Source organism: Manis javanica, chromosome 12, assembly GCF_040802235.1.
Source record: "Manis javanica isolate MJ-LG chromosome 12, MJ_LKY, whole genome shotgun sequence".
Taxonomy (NCBI): domain Eukaryota; kingdom Metazoa; phylum Chordata; class Mammalia; order Pholidota; family Manidae; genus Manis; species Manis javanica.
Window position 1 is genome coordinate 6,536,442 of NC_133167.1, and position 20,996 is coordinate 6,557,437.

Here is a 20,996-nt window from a genome sequence, read left to right on the forward strand (position 1 = left end):
ATGCCTGTCCACTGGACTCTGGGCACTGCCCAGCTGTCCTGCCATCGCCCCAGGTGAGGCTCAGGACTGAGGCTGGCCTGCTGGATGCCTGGCGCCACACCTCAGGTGGGCCACTGCTCTGTGGCTTTGGCATTTGTCCTCTCCCCCATCCCAGGAGCGAGATGAAGCGTTGGATGACCTCACTAGCCCCCAACCGGAGAACCAAGTTTGTTTCCTTCACTTCCCGGCTGCTGGGTAAGTGACCCTCTGGGAAGAGGTGCCTGCGGGGTGGGCAGGTGAGGGGCAGGTGCTGCACACCACTGAGAGGTGCTCCCCAACCAGCCTCCCAGAGGCTGCGTGGCCTCCAGGAAGCCCACTTCAACTGCCCAGTGGTCCTGTACCCCGACGGCAAGCTTGGTACCTGGAGGACACAAGCATCCCTAAGCTCCGCAAATGTTTGGATGGTAAATGAAGAGATAGAAGTCTCTGGGGGCGACAAATCCAGCTATCTGATAGAGAAGCTACCACAAGGAAACCAAGAGGAATTTGGGCCCAGAAGGCAAACGCCAGTGTTTTTCAGGGTGGCTGAAAACCTTATAAAATATGAAAGGACACAAATCCAGCTATCTGATAGAGAAGCTACTTTCCCTGACCTTGCTCACCAAGTCCTGAGCATCCCAGAACTGCTCCCAGAGCCCCATCCCAGGCCCGAGAAGCCCTTCTGTAGGCTAGCATGGACCCCAGGGGCCTGTTCGTCCCTTTCACCAGGTCCTGTGTTTTCAGAGCCCCTGACTATTTTAATCACATTTTCTTTGGAGTCGGACCTCTGCCTCGCATGAAGTCTGCCATGCTCTTTCAGATGCACCTGTGCTGCTGACCCTGGGGTCCAGGGTTTGCTGGGTAGGTCAGGGCAAGCAATGTGGTGACGAGGATGTGCCAGCTCCCTCTCCCGTCCCTTCAGACTGCCCCCAGGTCCAGTGTGTACACCCGTACGTGGCCCAACAGCCGGATGAGCTGACGCTGGAGCTGGCTGACATCCTCAACATCCTGGACAAGACCGAAGACGGTGAGGCCTGGGGCTGGGTGCCTCTCTTGCTCGTGGCCCCCAGGAGCTCTGCGTCACCTGAGGGATGAGGAGGGGGCATCTGTGCCCCCCGTGGAGCAGCAGGTACCCGAGCGAGCCAATGGGCAGGCAGAGCCCAGGGTGCTGCCCGAGACCATTCCACCTGGGCGTCCACCATCCTGGATTCCTGGGCCTTCCTTAGAGCAGGGAAAGCACTTCTCACAGTGCCTCTATGTCCCTTTTCCGCACTTAGCACCAGACCCAAACCGAGAGCCCAGCTCCAGGGCCCCTTCTCGTGCAGCCTGGCCATGGCCCACCCATCACAGTGGGAGGGAAAAGGGCCGTGAACTCCCTGGCCCTGACCCTGACCCTGACCTTGACCCTGTGCTTGCAACAAGCTTCCAGGTAAGCCTGTAACCAACAGGCTCAGAGTCCCATGTGGGCCAAGAAGATACCCACCCAGCTCCCACCCAGCCCTGCTGATGCCATCAGGGCCACTTGAGGGTTGCTCCCCTCTCCTGAGAAATTGAGCCCTTAGTTCTCCATCAGTTGATCCTAATTAAACCCCAAAGTATAGGAAGCACCTCCCTGCCCCAGTTCTTCCTCCCTTTTGAAAGCTTGGCCAGAAGGTCTCAAGCTGGTGACCTCCAGAGGAGGCCATTTCTACTCTCTCCAAATCCCAGGGGCCCACCTGCCCTTCCTGCAGAATACAAACAGGCTACATTCCCCCCCACCTGGCTGCAGGTTGTCAGGCTGTCAGGGCCTGTGCTGTGGTTCCCCCCACTGATCAGGCCCTAGGCAGGCAGTGATCTCTGGGGGAGGGAGAGAGTGCCAGGGCTGTGGGCCAGTGCTGCCATGGGCCAGTCCATGACAGCCACCCTCAGCTGACCACCTGGGCCTCAGGAAGCTGAGGCTCTGAGAGGGGTTGCCCAACGAGAGGCTGATGGTGGTGTTCCAGGCCAGATAACCAAGTGGTCAGCTCCCACTGGCCCCTCAGATGCCTCCTGCTTCTGGGGGCAGCCCTTGGGATCTCCTGACCCAGTGCTGGGCAGCCTAGGACAGCTGAGAGTTCAGAATGGGTTCCCAGTGCATGGAGACAATGGGCCAACACATTTGGAATGGTCAGGAACAGGTCAGTACACTTGGGACACACCATGGCACCCGGGAGGACATCAGGGAAATGCCTCCCCAGCCTAGTGGGGACAAACGCAACCTGAGTGTCTTCAGCAGGAACAGCTAGAAAGGCAGGACACCTCTGGAAAGGCCGCTGGTCTCCTGTATATCCCTTGCCTCTGCTCCCCACACAGATGGGAGCCCTGGCCAGGAGGGAGGCTCAGCCCTCCCCCCTACAGAAGCTTCTGACCACCCCCTTCCTACACAGGGTGGATCTTTGGCGAGCGTCTGCATGACCAGGAGAGAGGCTGGTTCCCCAGCTCCATGACTGAGGAGATCCTGAATCCCAAGATCCGGTCCCAGAACCTCAAGGAATGTTTCCGTGTCCATAAGATGGATGACCCTCAGCGCAGCCAGAATAAGGACCGCAGGAAGCTGGGCAGCCGAAATCGGCAATGACCCTCCAACCCGGGTCACCAGCCTGGCAGAGGGATGTGGGCAGGCAGGAGTGGGGACTGGCAGGCAGACCCCACGGGATTGGGGCAGGGGGGGGGCTCTGAGGAAGGCCAGCACCTCCAGGGACAGCAGGGTGTAGCCCAGAGTCCTTGTGCAGGAGTCACTCTGCCCCTCCTCCCTGCCACCTGGTGAGTCCTCCTGTGTCTTGGCCCCTTGCTTGCAAGAAAAAGGGTGCCCGTGTCTATCCTCTGCTGCATTTGTAAATGAGAAAGTATATTTTAAACAGTATTATACCACCTCTCCCTCTTGTCTCTTAGAGGGTGTGGAAGGGGATCGGCATCCTTCAGGGGCCTTTCTAGACACTGGAAGAGGCCCCAGACCCAGAGGGTGTCTGGCCGAGGGCAGGTGACCCTGCACATGTCATCCTCTGCCCGAAAGCCATTAGATTCCTCCAGGCGTGCAGATGGACCCCCCTTGCCTGATGAGCTTGATGAGTGGCCCTTGGTCTCCAATTCAAAGGACCGAGAGACCCACCACCTCTGTCTATCCCCTCCCCAAGCCTCTGCCAGCCTCTGGCTGCACGGCCAGGCCCTGCCTCATAGCAGGCCTACCAGAGCTTGGCTGAGGGCCCATGCCACCTCTGGCTCCCTGACAGCTGGATATAGTTTGCATCTTCTGGCCCCTTCAGGAGCCCAGGTTCACTGTAAGGAATGAATTGGTCACTGCATCCTTTATGGTTATGGTTCTGAGAAAAGCAAATATCATTTTTGGCTGCATTAAAAGAAGCATCATGTATAAAATAAAGGAGGTGAAGGTCTACTCTTTATTGCCCTGCTACATACAAGAATGAGGTGTTTGGTTCTGGGCAGGGAGAGAGGAGCCCCCTTCAAGGTCAGTGGAGGAGGCATGTCCTAAAGAGGTTGAGGAGGCCTCTAGGGGTGAAGGAAGCAGCTGGCTGGCATTGGGGCCCCAGGAGGGAGGTGGATTTGGGCTCGACTGTGGAAAGACTCCAGAAACACATGAGGCTGTTTGAGGGAGTTGAGAATGCCCTTCTGTTGCAGTGGAAGTGAGAATGCAGGTATGGAAGACCACAGTGGGAGTGGGGTGTCAATGGGTGTTAGTCCTACAGGGGATCTGACATCAGGCATGGGGCTAGGGCTTCCTACAGGGTCAGTCACTGGCCTCAAGCACTTTTTCCCTCCTTTGCTGGTAGCCAGTTACCTGGAGGTTGCTGCTCCTCAGCCCAACTAGCCCCAGAAATCACCCCATCGCACCCTGGTTCTGTCCTGGAGTGTGAAGGGGCCTTAATCTGACCCTGCTCAGCCCTGCTGGCCTGGGACCACACCTTCCCGCCAGGACACACCTTCCTCCATACCAGAACAGGCCTTAGAAGCCCAGGATTTAAGTCACATCGGACTTTGCAGCATCTTCCCATGGACCAAAGCATGGTGCTCAGCATTCCTGAGACCTCAGACACTTTGAGAATTGTATGAATCCCTGGAAGATGCATATATGTGCAACACTGGTGCAACAGGGAGCAGCTGAGGTTCTCGGGGCCTCTGCTACCCCAAGGGGAGTAGCTGCACCTGAGTCTCCCAGGGATGCGGAAAGGGGGAGAGGGGCCAATCCTGAGCCCCCATGCTGCTGGGGCAAAGTAGGTGGGTGGCCATGGGCCCTGGTCCTTGTCTGGCTTTTCTTTTTGAAGCTGGGCGCAGCATGCTGACTGGGACCATCTGCTTTAACCAGGGCTATAGTTATGGGAGGTTGTGTGAAATGAAATAATGTAAGCGTTTTGATGAAAACTGGTTAGTTTCATAACAGTCCTTTATAAGCAGAAACTAAATCCTTCATGTGTTGGGGGGAAGGTGTGTGAATACCACGTGTGCTCATCTGCAGTATCCAGGAGGGTAAATCCGTGTAGTATAAGATTAAGTTTTAGCTGGAATAAGAATAGTAAGCAGCCCAGGGAAACCAAGGAAGCACAGACACTTGCTGGAAAGAGTGGAAGGTGGGGGAAGGGCTCCCCTTTCGCTAGCACCCACTCAGGGCTCTCCCATTGGCTCAAGGTGTGCAGACAGCCCCTCCCCCGGGCCGCTGGTCTCCCCTCCAGAGGGCCCTTGGGGGTGGGGCCAGATGAGTTCTGGCTTCTAACCTGCTGTGCTCAGGTTAGAAGCCACTGTTTCAAATCTCTGAATTATAAAAGCTAGTTTTCCTGGGAAATGTGAAAGACATAAGGCAGGACCAATGACGGTGTGCCTGGGCCAGCGAGGGCAAGGAGGGGGCGAGCTGGGTGGTCCCTCACCCCTGACTCGGCCCCCTCGCTTGCAGGGTGGAAAAGCTTGAAAAGGCTGTTTTCTTTCTCGGAACCAACACTGTCCTGCTCCGGAATGCCGGCTCCTCCTGAGACTCGCGAAGCACGCATTACTTGCAGCTCAACAGGCCACCTGGGCGTGCGGGTTTGGGGTGCGGGGGCATGGCCAACAGCACCCAGGCTTCACCCCTCGGCTCCGCCCGCTGCTGTGGCTTCCTGGGGAAGAGGGGGCCCAGGGGCCCTGGGGTGCGGCCTGGGGTTCCGATCCCACAAGTGGGGCCCCCGATGCCCAAGTGAGAAGACTCGCCACCAGCAATAACCCAGTCCCTCGTAGGACGCCCGACGGCCGCCTCCCTGCGACCCCCGCCCCTGCCGTCTCCCAGTCGCGAAGCAAGAAGTAGGGCGGCGGGCCGGTCAGGCTCGATCTGCCCCTCCTGCTCCTGCGGCCCCCGCTAGTCGGCAGCTAGTAGCCCTCTGGCCTGGGCGGACGGGTGGGAAGGGGACGGGCCCCGGACAGTTCGGGGACCAGGGCCGCGGGGCGGAGGCCGGGACGCGGCTCTGAGGTCCAGCCCGGCCCGGTCTTCCGCCCCCCACCGAGCGGCGGCCCCGGCGCCCCTACACACTCACGCGCGGACACACGGGGCGCACACCGCGGGTGCAGCCGGGTCGCGCCGCGGTGGGGGCGCGGCCCCTTTATTCTCTTCAGGAGGCGGAAAACTTCCTCAGCGCAACGACCACGAGCGCCAGCACCACACAGGTGGCCAGCAGGGCGGCGATGACGATGGCCGCGATGGCCCCGGGCCCCAGCGAGCCTGCGGAGACCAGAGGAGCGCGTGAGCCCCGGGCCGACCCGCCCGCCTGCCCCGCCCCCTGCCCCCCGCCGCGCCCCGTACCGCCGCCCTGGTCCAGACGCTCCTGCGCGGTGCTGTCCTCGGGGCTCTGCGCGCTGGTGGCGGCGGGGGGACCGGTGGCCGCGGGCTCCCTGCCGGGGCTGGTGTCCTCCGCGGGACCTTCTCCGGACGGCAGCTCAGCGGGCTCGTTCCACAGGGTGGGCACGGGCTCCTGTGGGCCCTCGGCTGAAAGGCCAAGGACGGGCGCTGGGGCCCAGGCAGCAGGACCCACAGGGCCATCTACCCCCCAAGTTGATCAGCTGGGGATGTCGCTCTCTGTGCGGGGCTCTGGGCCTCAGCACTCCACAGCCCTCCCATTTCACCGGAGAGGCAGCGGAGGCTGAGAAGCCTGTGGCTCCAGAGCCCCTGCCAGGCCAGGCTGCCTCCATGCCCAAGTGGCACATTGACGGGGGGAGGGGCGAGTAACGGGACCAGCAGGCCCTGTTAGAAAACAGCTATGAGGCCCCTGAGCTGGCAGTAGGGCTTCAGGACAGCAGGGTCAGGGGACCAGGGCAGGGCACCTTGTCTCAGCAGAGCCTGGAGCCCCCTGACTGAACTCCCGGGCTTTGTAATCCTGGGGGAGGTGACACTTATGAGGAACATCCTCACCCAACAAAGAGACAAGGAAGGTGCCAAGCCTGATGCAGGGGGTGGTGAGCAGAGGCCCACCCCACACCCAATGGGCAGTCAGCCTGGCTTCCCCTTGACCCCAACCTGGGCAGAGCAGTGCAGCCCATATGATGTGGGGTCCATTGACCACACAACACACCCATGTGTTTGAGGCTTGAAGAGCCTGTGATGCCAGCACATGCTGCCTCCAGACAGAATAGGACCAGAGGGGTGGGCAGTGTAAGAGAAGCCCTAAGAAAGGGTGGGTACCTCCCTTCCCCCTGCACAAGCTGGGGCTCCATCAGAACATCAGACCCTGGGCAGCCTTTTCTGTAGGAGCCTTTCTCTGCTCATAGGTTGGGGTTAGAGTTGGGGGTACACAGGAGCCCCAGAGAATAGGAGGGGCAGGCTGAGTGGCCTATATAACTTCAGCACCATATCCCCACCTTGACCCCAGCCATCCCGTGCCAGTTTTGCACCCCACTTCTTAAGGATCCTGGCCTGAGGAACCCCACAGGAGCACCCCAGCCCTGGGCCCTCCATCCTTCCCAGACAGAAGGCCTTAGTCACCCAAAAAGCTCAAGGCTGTATAGCAAGCAGGCCCCAGGCCTCCCGCAGCCCTGTCGGCTTTAGCAGGGTCAGAGCTTGCCAGAGCCTCATCACGGTTGTGATCCAGGGATGCTCAACCCCAAGTATTCCCTAGAATGAGCTTAGTGGGCGTCATGACACACCATTTCGTTGACTCCAGCTGCTCTGTGGCTAGGAACTATTGTATCCCTGCTTCAGAGTTGGCAAAACCAACCGAGGTTTAGATGGGCTGGGGTCTGAAGCCCCTGGACAACAGTAGTGGGTTGCACTTTCTAAGAAACTGTCAGGCAAGCTGTGGCTGTTCCTGCAGTCCAGGGCCCACTGGCCTGCAGGTCCCTGAGGCACCTTTGCTCCTGCAGGCTCCCCACCAGAGAACTGCTGCGGGCCCAGCAAGCTAGCCCCATCCTGCTCTCAGGCTCCCGGGCTCTGGAGAGGGGATGCTCTGGGAAGACACAAAGGTACTTTGAGCTTTTCTGCCAACAGTGCCCCCTGGAGCAAATCATGAGAAAACATCAGCCAAACCCAAGGCCGGGTCAGTCTTAAAAAACTGCCCATTCAGAAAAACTTAAGGTCGTGGAAGACAGCGGAGGTTGAGGATTAGAGCTGAGATGTGATAACCAAGTGCAGTGTGTCCTGGCGGGGGCGTGACAGGGTCTAAGGTGAGATACGAAGAAGGCTGCAGCTACAGGACAGTCCTGTGTCTGTTCGTGTCCTGATTTGGACACTGGGTTGTATAAGAGAGTATCCCTGCTCTTAGGAGTATTTAGGGTCAAAGGAACTTGACGTCTTGGTTCAGCATTCAGATGGATAGATAGAGACAGGAAGACAGAGAAGACAGTAAACAGGACAAAAATGTTGGTCACTGGTGAATCTAAGTGAAGAATCTACTAGAGTTCATTGGATTATTCTTGCAACTTTTCTGTAAACTTAGAATCTCTTCACAATAAAATTGCAGCTTGCAGGCAGGGACCAGTCACTCTCTTCTAGGCTTTTCCAGTTAGCGCCCCCTTTCGGAAAACACCCCTGGCAAAGAAGCCCCCGGGGGCAAAAAGCCCCTGGCACCCAGGGCAGGGGAAGCGTCCCTCTCACAGGGCCCAAGGCTGAACTGCAGTTCTGGGATCTGGGGCCACCACCTGTTAAGACCACCCTGTGAGGAGGGGGAAGTGACCCTCTCAGGTCTCCCTTATCACTGCCCTGGAGGGCAGGAGTCTTCAGCCGGGTAGCTGCCATGGAAGGCTCCAGATCCCAGGCATGTTTGCCTCTGGCTCCTGGAGTCTGGGCAGAAAAAGGGCCTGAGTGTTACCATTTGGCCTGAGGTCTAGAGTTTGAGCAAGACTGCCTGTCTCCCCAGATAAATGGACAAACCACCAGCCCCACTTGATTCCCACACACCCAAAACAGAGCAGCAGACAGGCACCTCCCTGTCCCACCACTGCTGGCCAAAGCTCACGTCTGACTGCTGGGCACCTGGCCAGGATGGCCACCACAGGGCTATTGGGTACCAGGCCCAGATGACCTGTGTGGCATCTGGGGAATCAGCCCTGAGCTCAGGAGGTGGAGTGATAGCCCTCACAGCCCTGGGAGAGCAGAGGCTCACTCCCTGGGGCTAGCCAGGCCCTGGTAAACAGCCACCCTCTGCCCTTTGCTGGAGCCCAGGAGCCATCTCTGGGGGAGAGAGGGCCCTCTGAGCAGGCAGCACACCCAGGCCCTCGCCCCTTCTGTCCCAGGTGATCCAGCCTCCCTCTGCTGCTCCCCACTGAAGCATGGATCCTCCTTTCCAGACACACCAGCCCAGACCACCTTGTCCACGTGTACCCACTCCAATCTATCCTCTGACCCAATCAGTCCCTGAAGCTCAAGGGGCAGACCCTGTGGGCTTCCAAACCAAGAGGACCGATCCAAGTCCTGGGTCTGCCACACCCTCACCCTGGGACCCTGGCAGACTTTGCCAAGCCTGTTCCCCACTCCCACAACTTCACTTCCTGACCTGTGAATGGGGATTGGACCATGCCTCTCACAGCTCACAGCCCGCACGGGCTGGTAGCCATGCCAGGCAGCTGGCCATCACAGACCCTGAAGGCTGGTCCAGGGCTCCTCGGCACCCAAGGAGCTAGGGCCCCAGGGGCCAGCGAACTCCCGGCAAGCCCGGGCTGCTGTCCCTGCAGCACATGGGCCAGAACTGCAGCCTACACTCCACCCACAAGCTCTCCAGCAAAGGAAGGGTGCTGGGGAGGGGCCAGAGCATTTTGTTATCCTCATCTGCATGTCAGTGTATTTTCTCAATTTGCTGTAACAAGAGGAGAAAAGTTTCAAGGCAGTAACCCATCTCCCCCAAAAGCTCTCCTTCTGAGGAGCCATGAACAGTAATCAGGGAGTTTGTTAGCAGAAGGCCCTGCCTGAGGAGGGGTGAGAAGGGAAAGGAATGCCAGGCAGAGGGAGCAGCGAGAGCACAGCACGGGGGACGGAATCTCCAGGCACGGGAAGGGAGCTGTGGGCAGGCCACAGGGACACCAAGGAAGGATGGAGAAGGGGAGGACCCAGGAGTTCCTGCGATGAGACCCAGAGACCCAGACTCCAAGGACCACAGTAAGCCAGATCCTATGACTCCATGCTCGGGCGGAGGGAACCCCAAGTGGGAGGCCTTGTGATACCGCCACAGGCCTGGGCACTGCGGGCTCTCCCCCAGCCCCACTGCCCCTGGCTGCCCTGCCTTCCAGTAAATAGGTTTGTTTAATGCTCACTCTGAGCACAGAGCCCTGAGGCCAGGCGCCCATGCTCACAGACAGTCTTTGTATGGGCCATGAAGGGCCTTTTCATCCCTGCCCTGGCCTCCCGCCCGCTCAACCTGGCCTGCTCCCCCAATCCCAGTAGCTGCGGCCACAGGCAACCAGCTAGGAGGGCAGCGGGCTGGGCCTGGCCCTCAGCCACAGGGCCACTCCTTCCCAGCCTGCTTGTTACTGGACCTCAGCCCACCGAGCAGAGGACAGGGGGCCTGCCAAGCCTCGTACACATCTGCCCACACCTTCTAGCCCATGTGGGGTAGCCTAGAGCCTCCCCAACTCACTCCCTCCCAGAACAGCAGGAAGAATGACAGCCAGCCAGAACCCAAAACTCCAGGGTGGAATTGGCCTGGTTGCTTTTGGTGGGACACATGGAGAAAGGTGATGCCAGGTGAGGTCCCAGCAATGCCAAACACAAAGCGATCCTCAGGCATTCCCGTGGCTGTGGACAGCTCACCCACCCAGGCTGTGTATGCAGTCTGATCCAGGACCTCTGGCCAGCAGCCTCGGCTGGGAGGGCTGACTGCTCAGGGAGCACGAAACTGGACAGGAGGTCCCCAAGCGGCCCCCGAAACTGGGCAGGCAGGCGCCAGCACCTGTGCCTCCACCCACTGTAGCCACCGGGTCAGAGAAGTGTTTCACTGCGGGCAGGAGGGGTGTGAGGGAGCTGAAACGATCATAGTCTGGGCCATGGAGGATGCCACCCTACACCTCTGGTCACTTCCCAATTCCCAGGGCATCATCACACCAGGCCCCCAGCTTGCAGCTCGCACTTCTCCCACCAAAAGGGAGGCTAGGCACTCTCCCAGCCTTTGTGAGGAGGTGGTTCAGGGGACGTCTGTCTAGATCCCCCTAACATTTACTGAGTGTTACTAGAAGCTGGCCCACCCTGACAGCTCACGTGTCTGAATTTGGTAGGCCTATAGTCCCCTGCAAGGGAGGCACAAGCACTGTGGTTACCACCACTGTACAGATGAGGAGAGGCATAGAATGAGGGGCAGCCAGGAGAAAGAACCAGAAGCACAGCCAGGGCTTCCCAGGCGTGTGGAGAGCCTGCAGGCCCGTGGGCTCTGTCGGCGCCTGTCGGCTGTATGCACCTGAGCGCAGTGCTGTCCCACCCCACACCCCCATTGCTCTCCCTACGCCCATGCCCACTCCATCCACCTCGTGCATCGACACTCCCACAAAGCCCATGCTGCAGAGGGTCCCAGATCACCCCCCGGCCTGCAAGTCTCTCAAGTCCAGGGCCCCCAGAGGGGCCCTGAAACCTTCTCCTTTGGGCCACCCTGTGGCCAACAGAGATTGCTTTCTTCCAGGAGAAAGACCACCCATGACCTGTCCGTGCCATTTCTCTCTCAGACTTCAAAGCCAGCCTGGGCCAGCCCTGCCCAGTGCAGGGTCCCACTGTCATGCCTAGAACTGGGGCTGAAGTCCCAGGAGCCTGTCATTCCCAGCCTATTGGGACCCTTTCTTACCAGACCCCCGACTCAGCCATTTTGGCCTCAGTGCAGAGCCTAAGTCCAATAATCTCTCAGTTTTGCCGAGGGGTCTCTGGCTCTGTGCTCCCTCTGGAATTTCCCCCCAAGATTGGAATAGTACCTGGGTCTTCAGTCTTAAAGGACATTTTGGAAAATTAGCAGGGAAAGGATGCAGGGTTTGAAAAGCGTCTTCTGTCCAGGAGCCCAGCCTCTTGCCCTGGGCCTGGTGCCCCCTCCGGACTTCCAGATCTGGAAACCTTCAGATTTTAGGATGCTGGAGTAACCCCCATGTCCCCAGGTTGCAAACATCCCTGGTTCTGTTTCCCACTGCCCTACTCCTCCAGAAGCCATGGCTGACAGTCCCCAAGACACACAGCGCAGCTCCTGGCAGCCTGTCGCCATGCACACCCTGGAGCCCTCCACAGCATCACCCTGGATGGCCACACCATCTCCCGGGAAGGGCTTCCGCCCAGCAGGCATGGGGGAATCAAGCTCAGGGTGCTTCTTGCCCCTGGGAGGCTGGTGGTAGCAGAGCCCAGGAAGCACCCTTACCTGTGAGCACCGCAGGGGCCAGGACCCCAGAGAGGAGCAGCAGCGCCATGTGCAGGGCCAGACCAAGTGCCATCCTGGCCTGTGAGCGAGTGCAGCTGGCGAGCAGGATGCACCGAGGACTGAGCTGGCTAACTTCAGGGCAGCAGGATAGAAGTATCAAAGGGCTGGGAAGGGTTTTGATCAATGCAAACTCTGTCCTCCTGGGACACTGTACCCGCCCCTATACACACACACACACACACACACACACACACACAGAGCCAAGCTCACAGAACAGACAACTTCCCTGCACTCCAGAGTAGCCCCACCCTTGGAGAGAGAAAGAGGAAATTGCTCCCTTTCCCTCCCTCCTCTGCTTCCCACCCCTCCCACCCCACCAACACACACACGTACTCCTGGGCCACTGGAAGCTTGAGATTCTCCAAATGTGCAGAAGATTCACCCAGGGAACCTGAAAACTGGAGATGCCCCAGTGCTGTCTCAGTGGGTTGTGAATGGGCCCAGGAATGTATTTTAGTGCCCTTGGCCCAAGCTCCAGAGACTTAGCCCTAGACAGTGACCACACCACCTGTGCTCACTTTGGGGCTCCACATGCCAGGCTGGCAGTGGGCGCTCAGCAGAGCTTGTAAGAAGCACTTTTAAAGTAGCTTCAATGCAAACCAACTGGCAGCTCTAGTGTCTTTCCAGAAAAGCTCATGTCATTAAATGCCACGTCCCTTCTTGCTCTCTAGTTATCTACCTTCTAGTTATCTAGGTTCCTGTGTGCTCATGACAAGTTTCCAGCCCGTCTGGCCCAGAACGTCAGCTTCACCATCCACGCCTCCCCTACATCGCCATGGGTATCTGAGGAGCATCTTCAACATGTCCAAAACAAACCTTGACTCCACTGCCTCCCCAGTCCTGCTCAGTTAATGGAATTCCAGCCCCCCATGGTCCAGATGTCCCAGCCACACAGTTATGTCTTCCAAGGTCTCTTTCTCTTACTCTCTACACCTACTTTCAGAAAGTAATGCCAATGCACACTTCACACTGTTCGTGGGGTCCCAAGGCCCTTCAAAAAGCCAACCTCAGGGCTTGTCTTGGCCCTGCTCACCTCCCCTACCTTGCTCATAATGGTGCAGTCCACTGGCTTTGACTAGATTTCTCCAACACACCAAACATTTTCCTGCTGGAGGACCTTTGCGTTTGCTGTCACCTCTCCCAGAAAGCAGTCCCTCAACTCATTACATGGCTGTACCATATACACACAGGTCTTAAATGTCATCAGTGAGCACCCCCACCTACCCATCCCATTACTTTTATTAGCATTTCTATGTATATGAAATTCTCTTGCTTTACCTTTTTGGGGGAGGGTTAATTTTTTCAGGAATAACATACATGCTGTGAAGTGCACAAATCTTATGTTTACAGCTTGAACTTTTACACATGTATGCACCTATGGAACACCACCTAAATCACACAGAACATTTCCAGATTTCCCCACTCCTCCCCAGTCAGTAGCCCCAAGGGTAATTCTGTCTTCTATCATTGTAGACTAGTTTTGTTTACTCTTGAACCTCAAATAAACAGAACAGTATATGAACTCTTGTGTCTGGCTTCTTTTGTTCAACAGTGAGATTCATCCACATTGTTGCACAGTATTCAAGTGGATGAATATGTCACTATTCACTCCTTTATCCATTTTGTCCATTTATGTCCATTCAGGTTATTTCCAAGAGTACAGCTATGAATATTCTTGTACGTGTCTTGGCAAGTCTATACATGAATTTCTCTCAATTACATATCTAAAATAGATTTGCTAGCTTGGTATGTATAGTGTTTACAACCTACAGATGCTGCCAAGCAGTGTTCCAAAGTGTCAGTTCCAATGTGTAGTCTCATCAGCAGGATGAGAGTTCCAGTTGCTCCACATCCTCACCAAGACCTGGCACTGCCAGTCATTTTATTTCTCTTTGGTCTGATAGTATGTGTGTCTCACTGTGGTTGCTGTTCCATGACTAATACAGTTCAGCACTTTTTCACATTTATTGACCAGAGGAATATCCTCTTTTGTTAACAGTCTGCTCAATTTTCTTCTGCTTACTATTAGGGGGGTCTATCTTCTTACACTTATTTTTAGGAGTTTTTTTTTGTGCATCCAGATGAAAGTGCTTTTTCAAATATATGTATTTAGCCTTTAGACGAAGTGTTCACTGGTTGTCTGTCCCCATCCTGTGATTGTTAAGTCTCAGGACAGCAGAGATGGTGTTTTGTTCACCAATGCATTCCCAGAAACTAGTGCCGCCACACCAAGCATGCATAGGAACTTAATAAATATTTGGATTCAATCAGCTGGGATTGCTAAGATTTAACATTGAGCATCTCACATGTTCGTTCCTTTGTTTCCTCTGTCTGCCATCCTCGCCTTTCTGCACTCTGCAATTACTTACTCAGGAGTAAGCTTCCCTTCCCTTATTGTTCCCTCAGTTCTCTAGACATCCTTATACAAATTCCTGTACTACATCTCTCCCATTTTAAAGTCTTAGAGTGAACTGCTTCCAAGTCAGATCCTGGCCAAGTTGAGTTTGTCACCTGGAATGGTCCAGAGAAACAGGCCCTCAAAGTTGTGTTTCTGAGTTTGGTTTGCTACCATTTGGATGCAGGGAAGACCCCACTGCCTGTGGGAAATGAGATCTGGTTACAGCACACCACATGTTAAGACTTGTGGCTGTTCAGCATCAAGTACCTATTGAAGACAGGGCTTAAAGGACCAAACAGATGCTGAACTTGACATTTATAACAGAGATGAACTGGCTACTTTACACTGCACTGGGTGCTCACAGAAAATGAAAGTTCAGGGCTTTAAATGTAAAGGTCATATAATCAGAAACTAAAGCACTTGTATGGCAGTCTAAAAAAAACCTCATGTCTTGTAGATACAGGGCATAACTGACTGCAAAGTGGGTTTGCAGAATTACAATCTTAAACTGAATTCACAGCCATGATAATTCTCTTAGCTGAAACTTACAGCACCAATTGGGAATGCTTGAGACCTTGAGGTTTGGAATGCGGCATTTGCGTAGACTCAAACAAATCTGAGACTCTCTCACTCACAAATCCTCAGGTCTCCCTTGCAGAAGGAGACTCCTTAAAGAAGTGGCTAATTCCAAATCTGGGAAAGGAGTAGTAGATGGTGACCCTAGAATCTCTCATGCCAAAGTAAGAAGGTATCAAAGAATGATGGGGCTATGGCAAGAAGACACAGAAGCAAACTTGAAGGGGCTCCAAACGGGCAACTTGTGCCTGGAAAACATCCTATTATAACCTATAGTGGCTACAGTGTGTGTGTTTGTGTGTGTGTAAAGCTCTTCCTTTACAGTGGAATGCTAACAAATGTAAAAGGGAAGCTTGACAAGTGTTAATTGTTAAAGTAAGAATTATCGATGGCTGCTAAAACTAATGGATTGAAGTTTGAGGAGAAACTGAATATTTACACAGTCTCAAAGTATCTCCCATAAAGAGAATATCATGACGATTCTCAAGATGGCAGCATGAGTAGGGTGGTGGAAATCTCCAAAAACCACATATATTTTGAAAATACAGCGAATACAACTATTCCTAAAAGAGTGACCGAAACATACAGTACACGAGCCAGGCTACATCTGCGAGAGCCCAACATCTCACGTAAAAGAGTAGGATACAAAGCCGTCCCAGGTGGGACCCGAGCACGCCCCCCACCCCAGCTCACTGGCGGGAGGAAGGAAATCAGAATGGGGAGGGAGTGGAAGCACAGGACTGCTAAATAACTAGCCCTGGAGGTCTGCCCCAGGAGCACAGACACACACTGCATGGTGCACTGGACATTGGAGGAGCGGAAAAGCAAGGTCCGAGATTGAGACTGCCAACAGGTTCCCACAGCCGGCTGCCCTGGGACAAAAGAAAAGCAGGCACTTTAAAAGTCTTAAAGGGAACAAGGGTTTAACAGGTGGACAAATCATCCTGGCACACTCAGGTGTGCCCTAACCCCCTGGGTGGCAACCCCGCTCCTAAGCCCCTTGGGGCAATAAGCAGCCTGCCGTTCCTTCCCCCCAACCGGCACTGCAAGCAAACTGGTTGACCTGCCATTGCTGCAGAACAGCCAGGGAGCAGCCCCGCCTACAGCAACCACACAGCTTAGGACTGAGGCTTCTCCCTGTGCATGGCTAACCGGCCCAGAACCAGAGGCTGCTCCCTGCGTGCGGTAGACCGACACAGATAGGGGAGACTGGCGCAGAGTCCAGGAGGTACAAAGGGGCTTTGTTCCTGCGGCAGATATGCACTGCTCGCCTGCGACCCCCACAGTGCCCTAGGCTATCCTAAGGGTCGCTCCACCCATGGCAGCTCAGGGGATTAACCCAGAGGCTGCTCCCTGTACACAGTGGATTGGTGCAGACAATGGAGATGGGCGCAGAGTCCGGAAGGCACGAAGGGGCTCTGTTCTCACAGCAGAACACGCGCCACTTGCCTGCAACCCGCTACTGCACTAGGCCATTCCAAGGGCCGACCCGCCCACAGCAGTTTAGGGGATTAACCCAGAGGCTGCTCCCTGCATGCAGCTGACAGGCACAGAGAGCAAGAGATGGGCACCGAGTCTGGGAAGCACAAAGGGGCTCCATTCTCGTGGTAGAACACATACCACTCACCTGCAACCCCTGCCAGTACCCTAGGCCATCCTGAGGGCCACCCCACCCACAGTAGCTCAGGGAATTAACCCAGAGGCTGCTCCCTGCACACAGTTGACTGGCACAGACAGCAGAGAAGAGCTCAGAGTCTGGGAAGCATGAAGGGGCTCTGTTCTCATGGCAGAACATGCGCTGTTGCCCTAGGCCATCCTGAGGGCCACCCCACCCATGGTTCTTAAGGGTCTAACCCAGAGACTGCTCCCTGTGTGCAGTTGACCAGCACAGACAGTGGACACCCACGATGCAACCAGCAAGCAGGTAGGGACTTTGAACTCCCAGCTGACACACGTGCCACCTGCCGGCAACCACTCTCATCGCCATGAAAAGGTAGAACCTTGCTCAGTCCAAAATCTCTCAAACACTAGAGAGAGGGCTTGATGAGACTGAAATCACCCATCTTCCTGAAGAAGAATTCAAAATAAAAGTCATAAGCAAGCTAATAGAGTTACAGAAAAATATTCAAAAGCCAAGGGATGAATTCAGGAGGGAGATAACAGAAATGAAACAAACAATGGAAGGATTTAAGAGTAAACTGGATGATGTGGAAGAGACTGTTAATTAATAAAATAGAAATCAGAGAACAGGAATACAGAGAACCTCGGGCAGAGAGTGATAAAAGGATCTCTAGGAATGAAAGAATATTAAGAGAATTGTGTGACCAATCCAAATGGAACAATATTCACATTATAGAGGTACCAGAAGAAGGAGAGAGAGAAAAAGGGATAGAAAGTGTCTCTGAAGAAGTAATTGCTGAAAACTTCCCCAATCTGGGGAAGGAAATAGTCTCTCAACACAAAGGACCCAAGGAGGACAACACCAAGACATATGATAATTAAAATAGCAAAGATCAAAGACAAGGACAGAGTATTAAAAGCAGCCAGAAAGAGAAAAAAGATTACGCACAAAGGAAAACCCATCAGGCTGTCTATCATCAGACTTCTCAGCAGAAACCTTACAGGCCAAAAGGGAATGGCATGATATATTCAATGCAATAAAACAGAAGGGCCTCGATCCAAGAATACTGTATCCAGCAAGACTATCATTTAAATTTGGAGGAATTAAACAATTCCCAGATAAGCAAAAGTTGAGGGAATTTACCTCCCACAAACCATCTCTACAATGTTTCTTCAAGGGACTACTCTAGATGGAAGTATACCTAAGGCTAAATAGCTGTCACCATAGAAAATAAAACCACAGCAAAGAAAGTGGACTAACCAAATACTAACTAAAGGCAAAAAATAAAATCAGCTATCCACAAAAGCAGTCAAGGGAAACACAAAAGAACACAGAATAAAACACCCAAAATATAAAGACTGGAGGAGAAATAAGAAGGGAGAGAAATAAAGAATCATCAGACTGTGTTTGTAATAGCGTAATAAGTGAGTTAAAGTTAAATGGTTAGATAGTAAAGAAGCTACCCTTGAACCTTTTGGTAACCACGAATTCAAAGCCTGCAATGGCAATAAGTACATATCTATCAATAATCACCCTAAATGTATATGGACTGAATGCACCAATCAAAAGACACCGAGTAATAGAATGGATGAAAAAGCAAGGCCTACTTATATGCTGCTCACAAGAGACTCACCTCAAACCAAACACATACACAGACTAAAAGTGAAGGGATGGAAAAAGATATTTCATGCAAACAACAGGGAGAAAAAAAGCAAAAAAGCAAGTGTTGCAGTATTTTAACTGAAGACAAAATTGACTTTAAAACAAAGAAAGTAACAAGATAAACAAGGGCATTACATAATGATAAAGGGGTCAGTCCAGTAAGAGGATATAACCATTATAAATGTCTAACCAACACAGGAGCACTGACATATGTGAACCAAATACTAACAGAATTAAAGGAGGAAATGGAATGCAATGCATTCATTTTAAGAGACTTCAACACATCACTCACTCCAAAGGACAGATCCACCAGACAGAAAATAAGTAAGGACACAGAGGCACTGAACAACACACTAAACAGATGGACCTAACAGACATCTACAGAACTCTACACCCAAAAGCAGCAGGATACACATTTTTCTCAAGTGCACACTGAACATTTTCCAGAAGAGACCATATACTAGGCCACAAAAAGAGCCTCAGTAAATTCAAAAAGACTGAAATTCTACCAACCAACTTCTCAGATCACAAAGGTATTAAACTAGAAATAAATTGTAAAAAGAAAACAAAACGGCTCACAAACATTTGAAGGCTTAACAACATGCTCCTAAATAATCAATGGATCAATGACCAAGTTAAAACAGAGATAAAGCAATATTTGGGGACAAATGACAACAACAGCACAATGCCCCAACTTCTGTGGGACATAGTGAAAGCAGTTCTAAGAGGGGAGTATAAGGCAATCCAGGCCTATTTAAAGAAGGAAGAACAATCGCAAATTAATAGTCTAAAGTCACAATTATTGAAATTGGAAAAAGAAGAATAAATGAGGCCCAAAGTCAGCAGAAGGAAGGACATAATAAAGATCAGAAAATAAATAAATAAAACTGAGAAGAATAAAACAATAGAAAAAAATCAATGAAACCAACAGCTGGTTCTTTGAGAAAATAAACAAAATAGATAAACTCCTAGCCAGACTTATTAAGAGAAAAAGAGAATCTACACACATATACAGAATCAGAAATGAGAAAGGAAAAAATCACAACAGACACCACAGAAATACAAAGAATTATTAGAAAATACTATGAAAATCTATGACAACAAGCTGGAAAACCTAGAAGAAATGGACAATTTTTTAGAAAAATACAACCTTCCAAGACTGACCAAGGAAGAAAGAAAATCTAAACAGACCAATTACTAGCAACGAAATTGAACTGCTAATCAAAATACAAGAACAAAACTCCCAGGCCAGATGGATTTACCACTGTATTTTATCAGATATTTGGAGAAGACATAATACCCATTTTCCTTAAAGTTTTCCAAAAAAACAGAAGAGGAGGGAATACTTCCAAACTCATTCAATGAAGCCAGGATCACTCTAATACCAAAACCAGGCAAAGACCCCACAAAAAAGAGAAAATTACAGACCAATATCCCTGATGAACACAGATGCAAAAATACTCAACAAAATATTAGCAAACTGAATTCAAAAATATATTAAGAGGATCATACACCATGACCAAGTGGGATTCATCCCAGGGATGCAAGGATGGTACAACATTCAAAAATCCATCAACAACATCCACCACATCAACAAAAAGGAGGACAAAAACCACACGATCATCTTCATAGATGCTGAAAAAGCACTCAACAAAATTCAACATCCATTCAGGATAAAAACTCTCAACAAAATGGGTATAGACGACAAGTACCTCAACATAATAAAGTCCATATATGATAAACCGACAGACAACATCATACTTAACAGTAAGAAGCTGAAAGCTTTTCACCTAAGATCAGGAACAAGACAGGGATGCCCAATCTCCTCACTTTTATTCAACATAGTACTGGAGGTCCCAGCCACTGCAATCAGACAAAACAAAGAAATAAAAGGCATCCAAATTGGTAAGGAAGAAGTCAAACTGTCACTATTTGCAGATGACATGATATTGTACATAAAAAACCCTAAAGACTCCACTCCAAAACTACTAGAACTAATATCTGAATTCAGCAAAGTTGCAGGATACAAAATTAATACATAGAAATCCGATGCATTCCTACACACTAATGATGAACTAGCAGAAAGAGATATCAGGAAAACAATTCCATTCACAATTGCATCAAAAAGAATAAAAAACCTAGGAATAAACCCAAAGGAAGTAAAAGACCTATACCCTGAAAACCACAAGACACTCTTAAGAGAAATTAAAGAGGACATTAACAAATGGAAATTCATCCCATGCTCTTGGATAGGAAGAATTATTATTGTCAAAATGGCCATCCTGCCTAAAGCAATCTACAGATTCAATGCAATCCCTATCAAAATACCAACAGCATTCTTCAACGAATTGGAACAAATAGTTCTAAAATTTGTATGGAACCACAAAAGACCCTGAATAGCCACAACAATCCTGAGAAGGAAGAATAAAGCAGGGGGAATCTCGCTTCCCAACTTCAAGCTCTACTACAAAGCCACAGTACTCAAGACAATTTGGTAATGGCACAGGAACAGACCCACAGAGCAGTGGAACAGAACAGAGAGTTCAGATTTTAACCTAAGCATATATGGTCAATTAATATACAATAAAGGAGCCATGGATATACAGTGGGGAAATAGCCTCTTCAACAGCTGGTGTTGGCAAAACTGGACAGCTACATGTAAGAGTATGAAACTGGATTACTGTCCATACACGAAAGTAAACTTGAAATGGAGCAGAGACCTGAATGTAAGTCATGAAACTATAAAACTCTCAGAAGAAAACATAGGCAAAACTCTCTTGAATATAAACATGAACAACTTCTCCATGAACATATCTCCATGGACAAGGGAAACAAAAGCAAAAATGAACAAGTCGGACTA

General features: G+C 52.1%; 2 protein-coding genes across 7 annotated transcripts in view; one reads left to right on the plus strand and one right to left on the minus strand.

Moving 5' to 3' along the window:
- Positions 1-3,415, plus strand: part of NGEF (neuronal guanine nucleotide exchange factor) — an 88,986-nt gene extending 85,571 nt beyond the window's left edge. For 5 of the 6 annotated variants that reach the window (XM_036997778.2, XM_036997777.2, XM_017640824.3 and 2 more), the window contains 3 exons: positions 155-234; positions 941-1,045; positions 2,424-3,415. In XM_036997778.2, the coding sequence (XP_036853673.2) occupies positions 155-234; positions 941-1,045; positions 2,424-2,614 (376 nt within the window). In that variant the 3' untranslated portion in view covers positions 2,615-3,415. Of the gene's footprint in view, positions 1-154; positions 235-940; positions 1,046-2,423 lie in introns of those variants that run through there. The other variant, XR_012123457.1, reaches the window with a different exon arrangement.
- Positions 3,416-3,510: 95 nt separating this feature from the next.
- SNORC (secondary ossification center associated regulator of chondrocyte maturation) lies at positions 3,511-16,839 on the minus strand. Its single transcript, XM_036997708.2, has 3 exons — positions 11,820-16,839; positions 5,816-5,998; positions 3,511-5,734 (listed from the first exon to the last, which is right to left on the minus strand). The coding sequence occupies exons 1-3, from the start codon at positions 11,890-11,892 to the stop codon at positions 5,625-5,627; spliced, it is 366 nt and encodes a 121-aa protein (XP_036853603.1). The 5' UTR covers positions 11,893-16,839; the 3' UTR covers positions 3,511-5,624.
- Positions 16,840-20,996: the final 4,157 nt, after the last annotated feature.

What these genes read in the sequence shown, in the direction of transcription:
- SNORC (XM_036997708.2), bottom strand. Translation starts at nt 11,892, where the DNA reads ATGGCACTTGGTCTGGCCCTGCACATGGCGCTGCTGCTCCTCTCTGGG. An exon ending in GGCCCCTGCGGTGCTCACAG is followed by an intron (nt 5,999 to 11,819) that starts GTAAGGGTGCTT and finishes TTGGCCTTTCAG; the next exon opens with CCGAGGGCCCACAGGAGCCC. An exon ending in GCGTCTGGACCAGGGCGGCG is followed by an intron (nt 5,735 to 5,815) that starts GTACGGGGCGCG and finishes TGGTCTCCGCAG; the next exon opens with GCTCGCTGGGGCCCGGGGCC.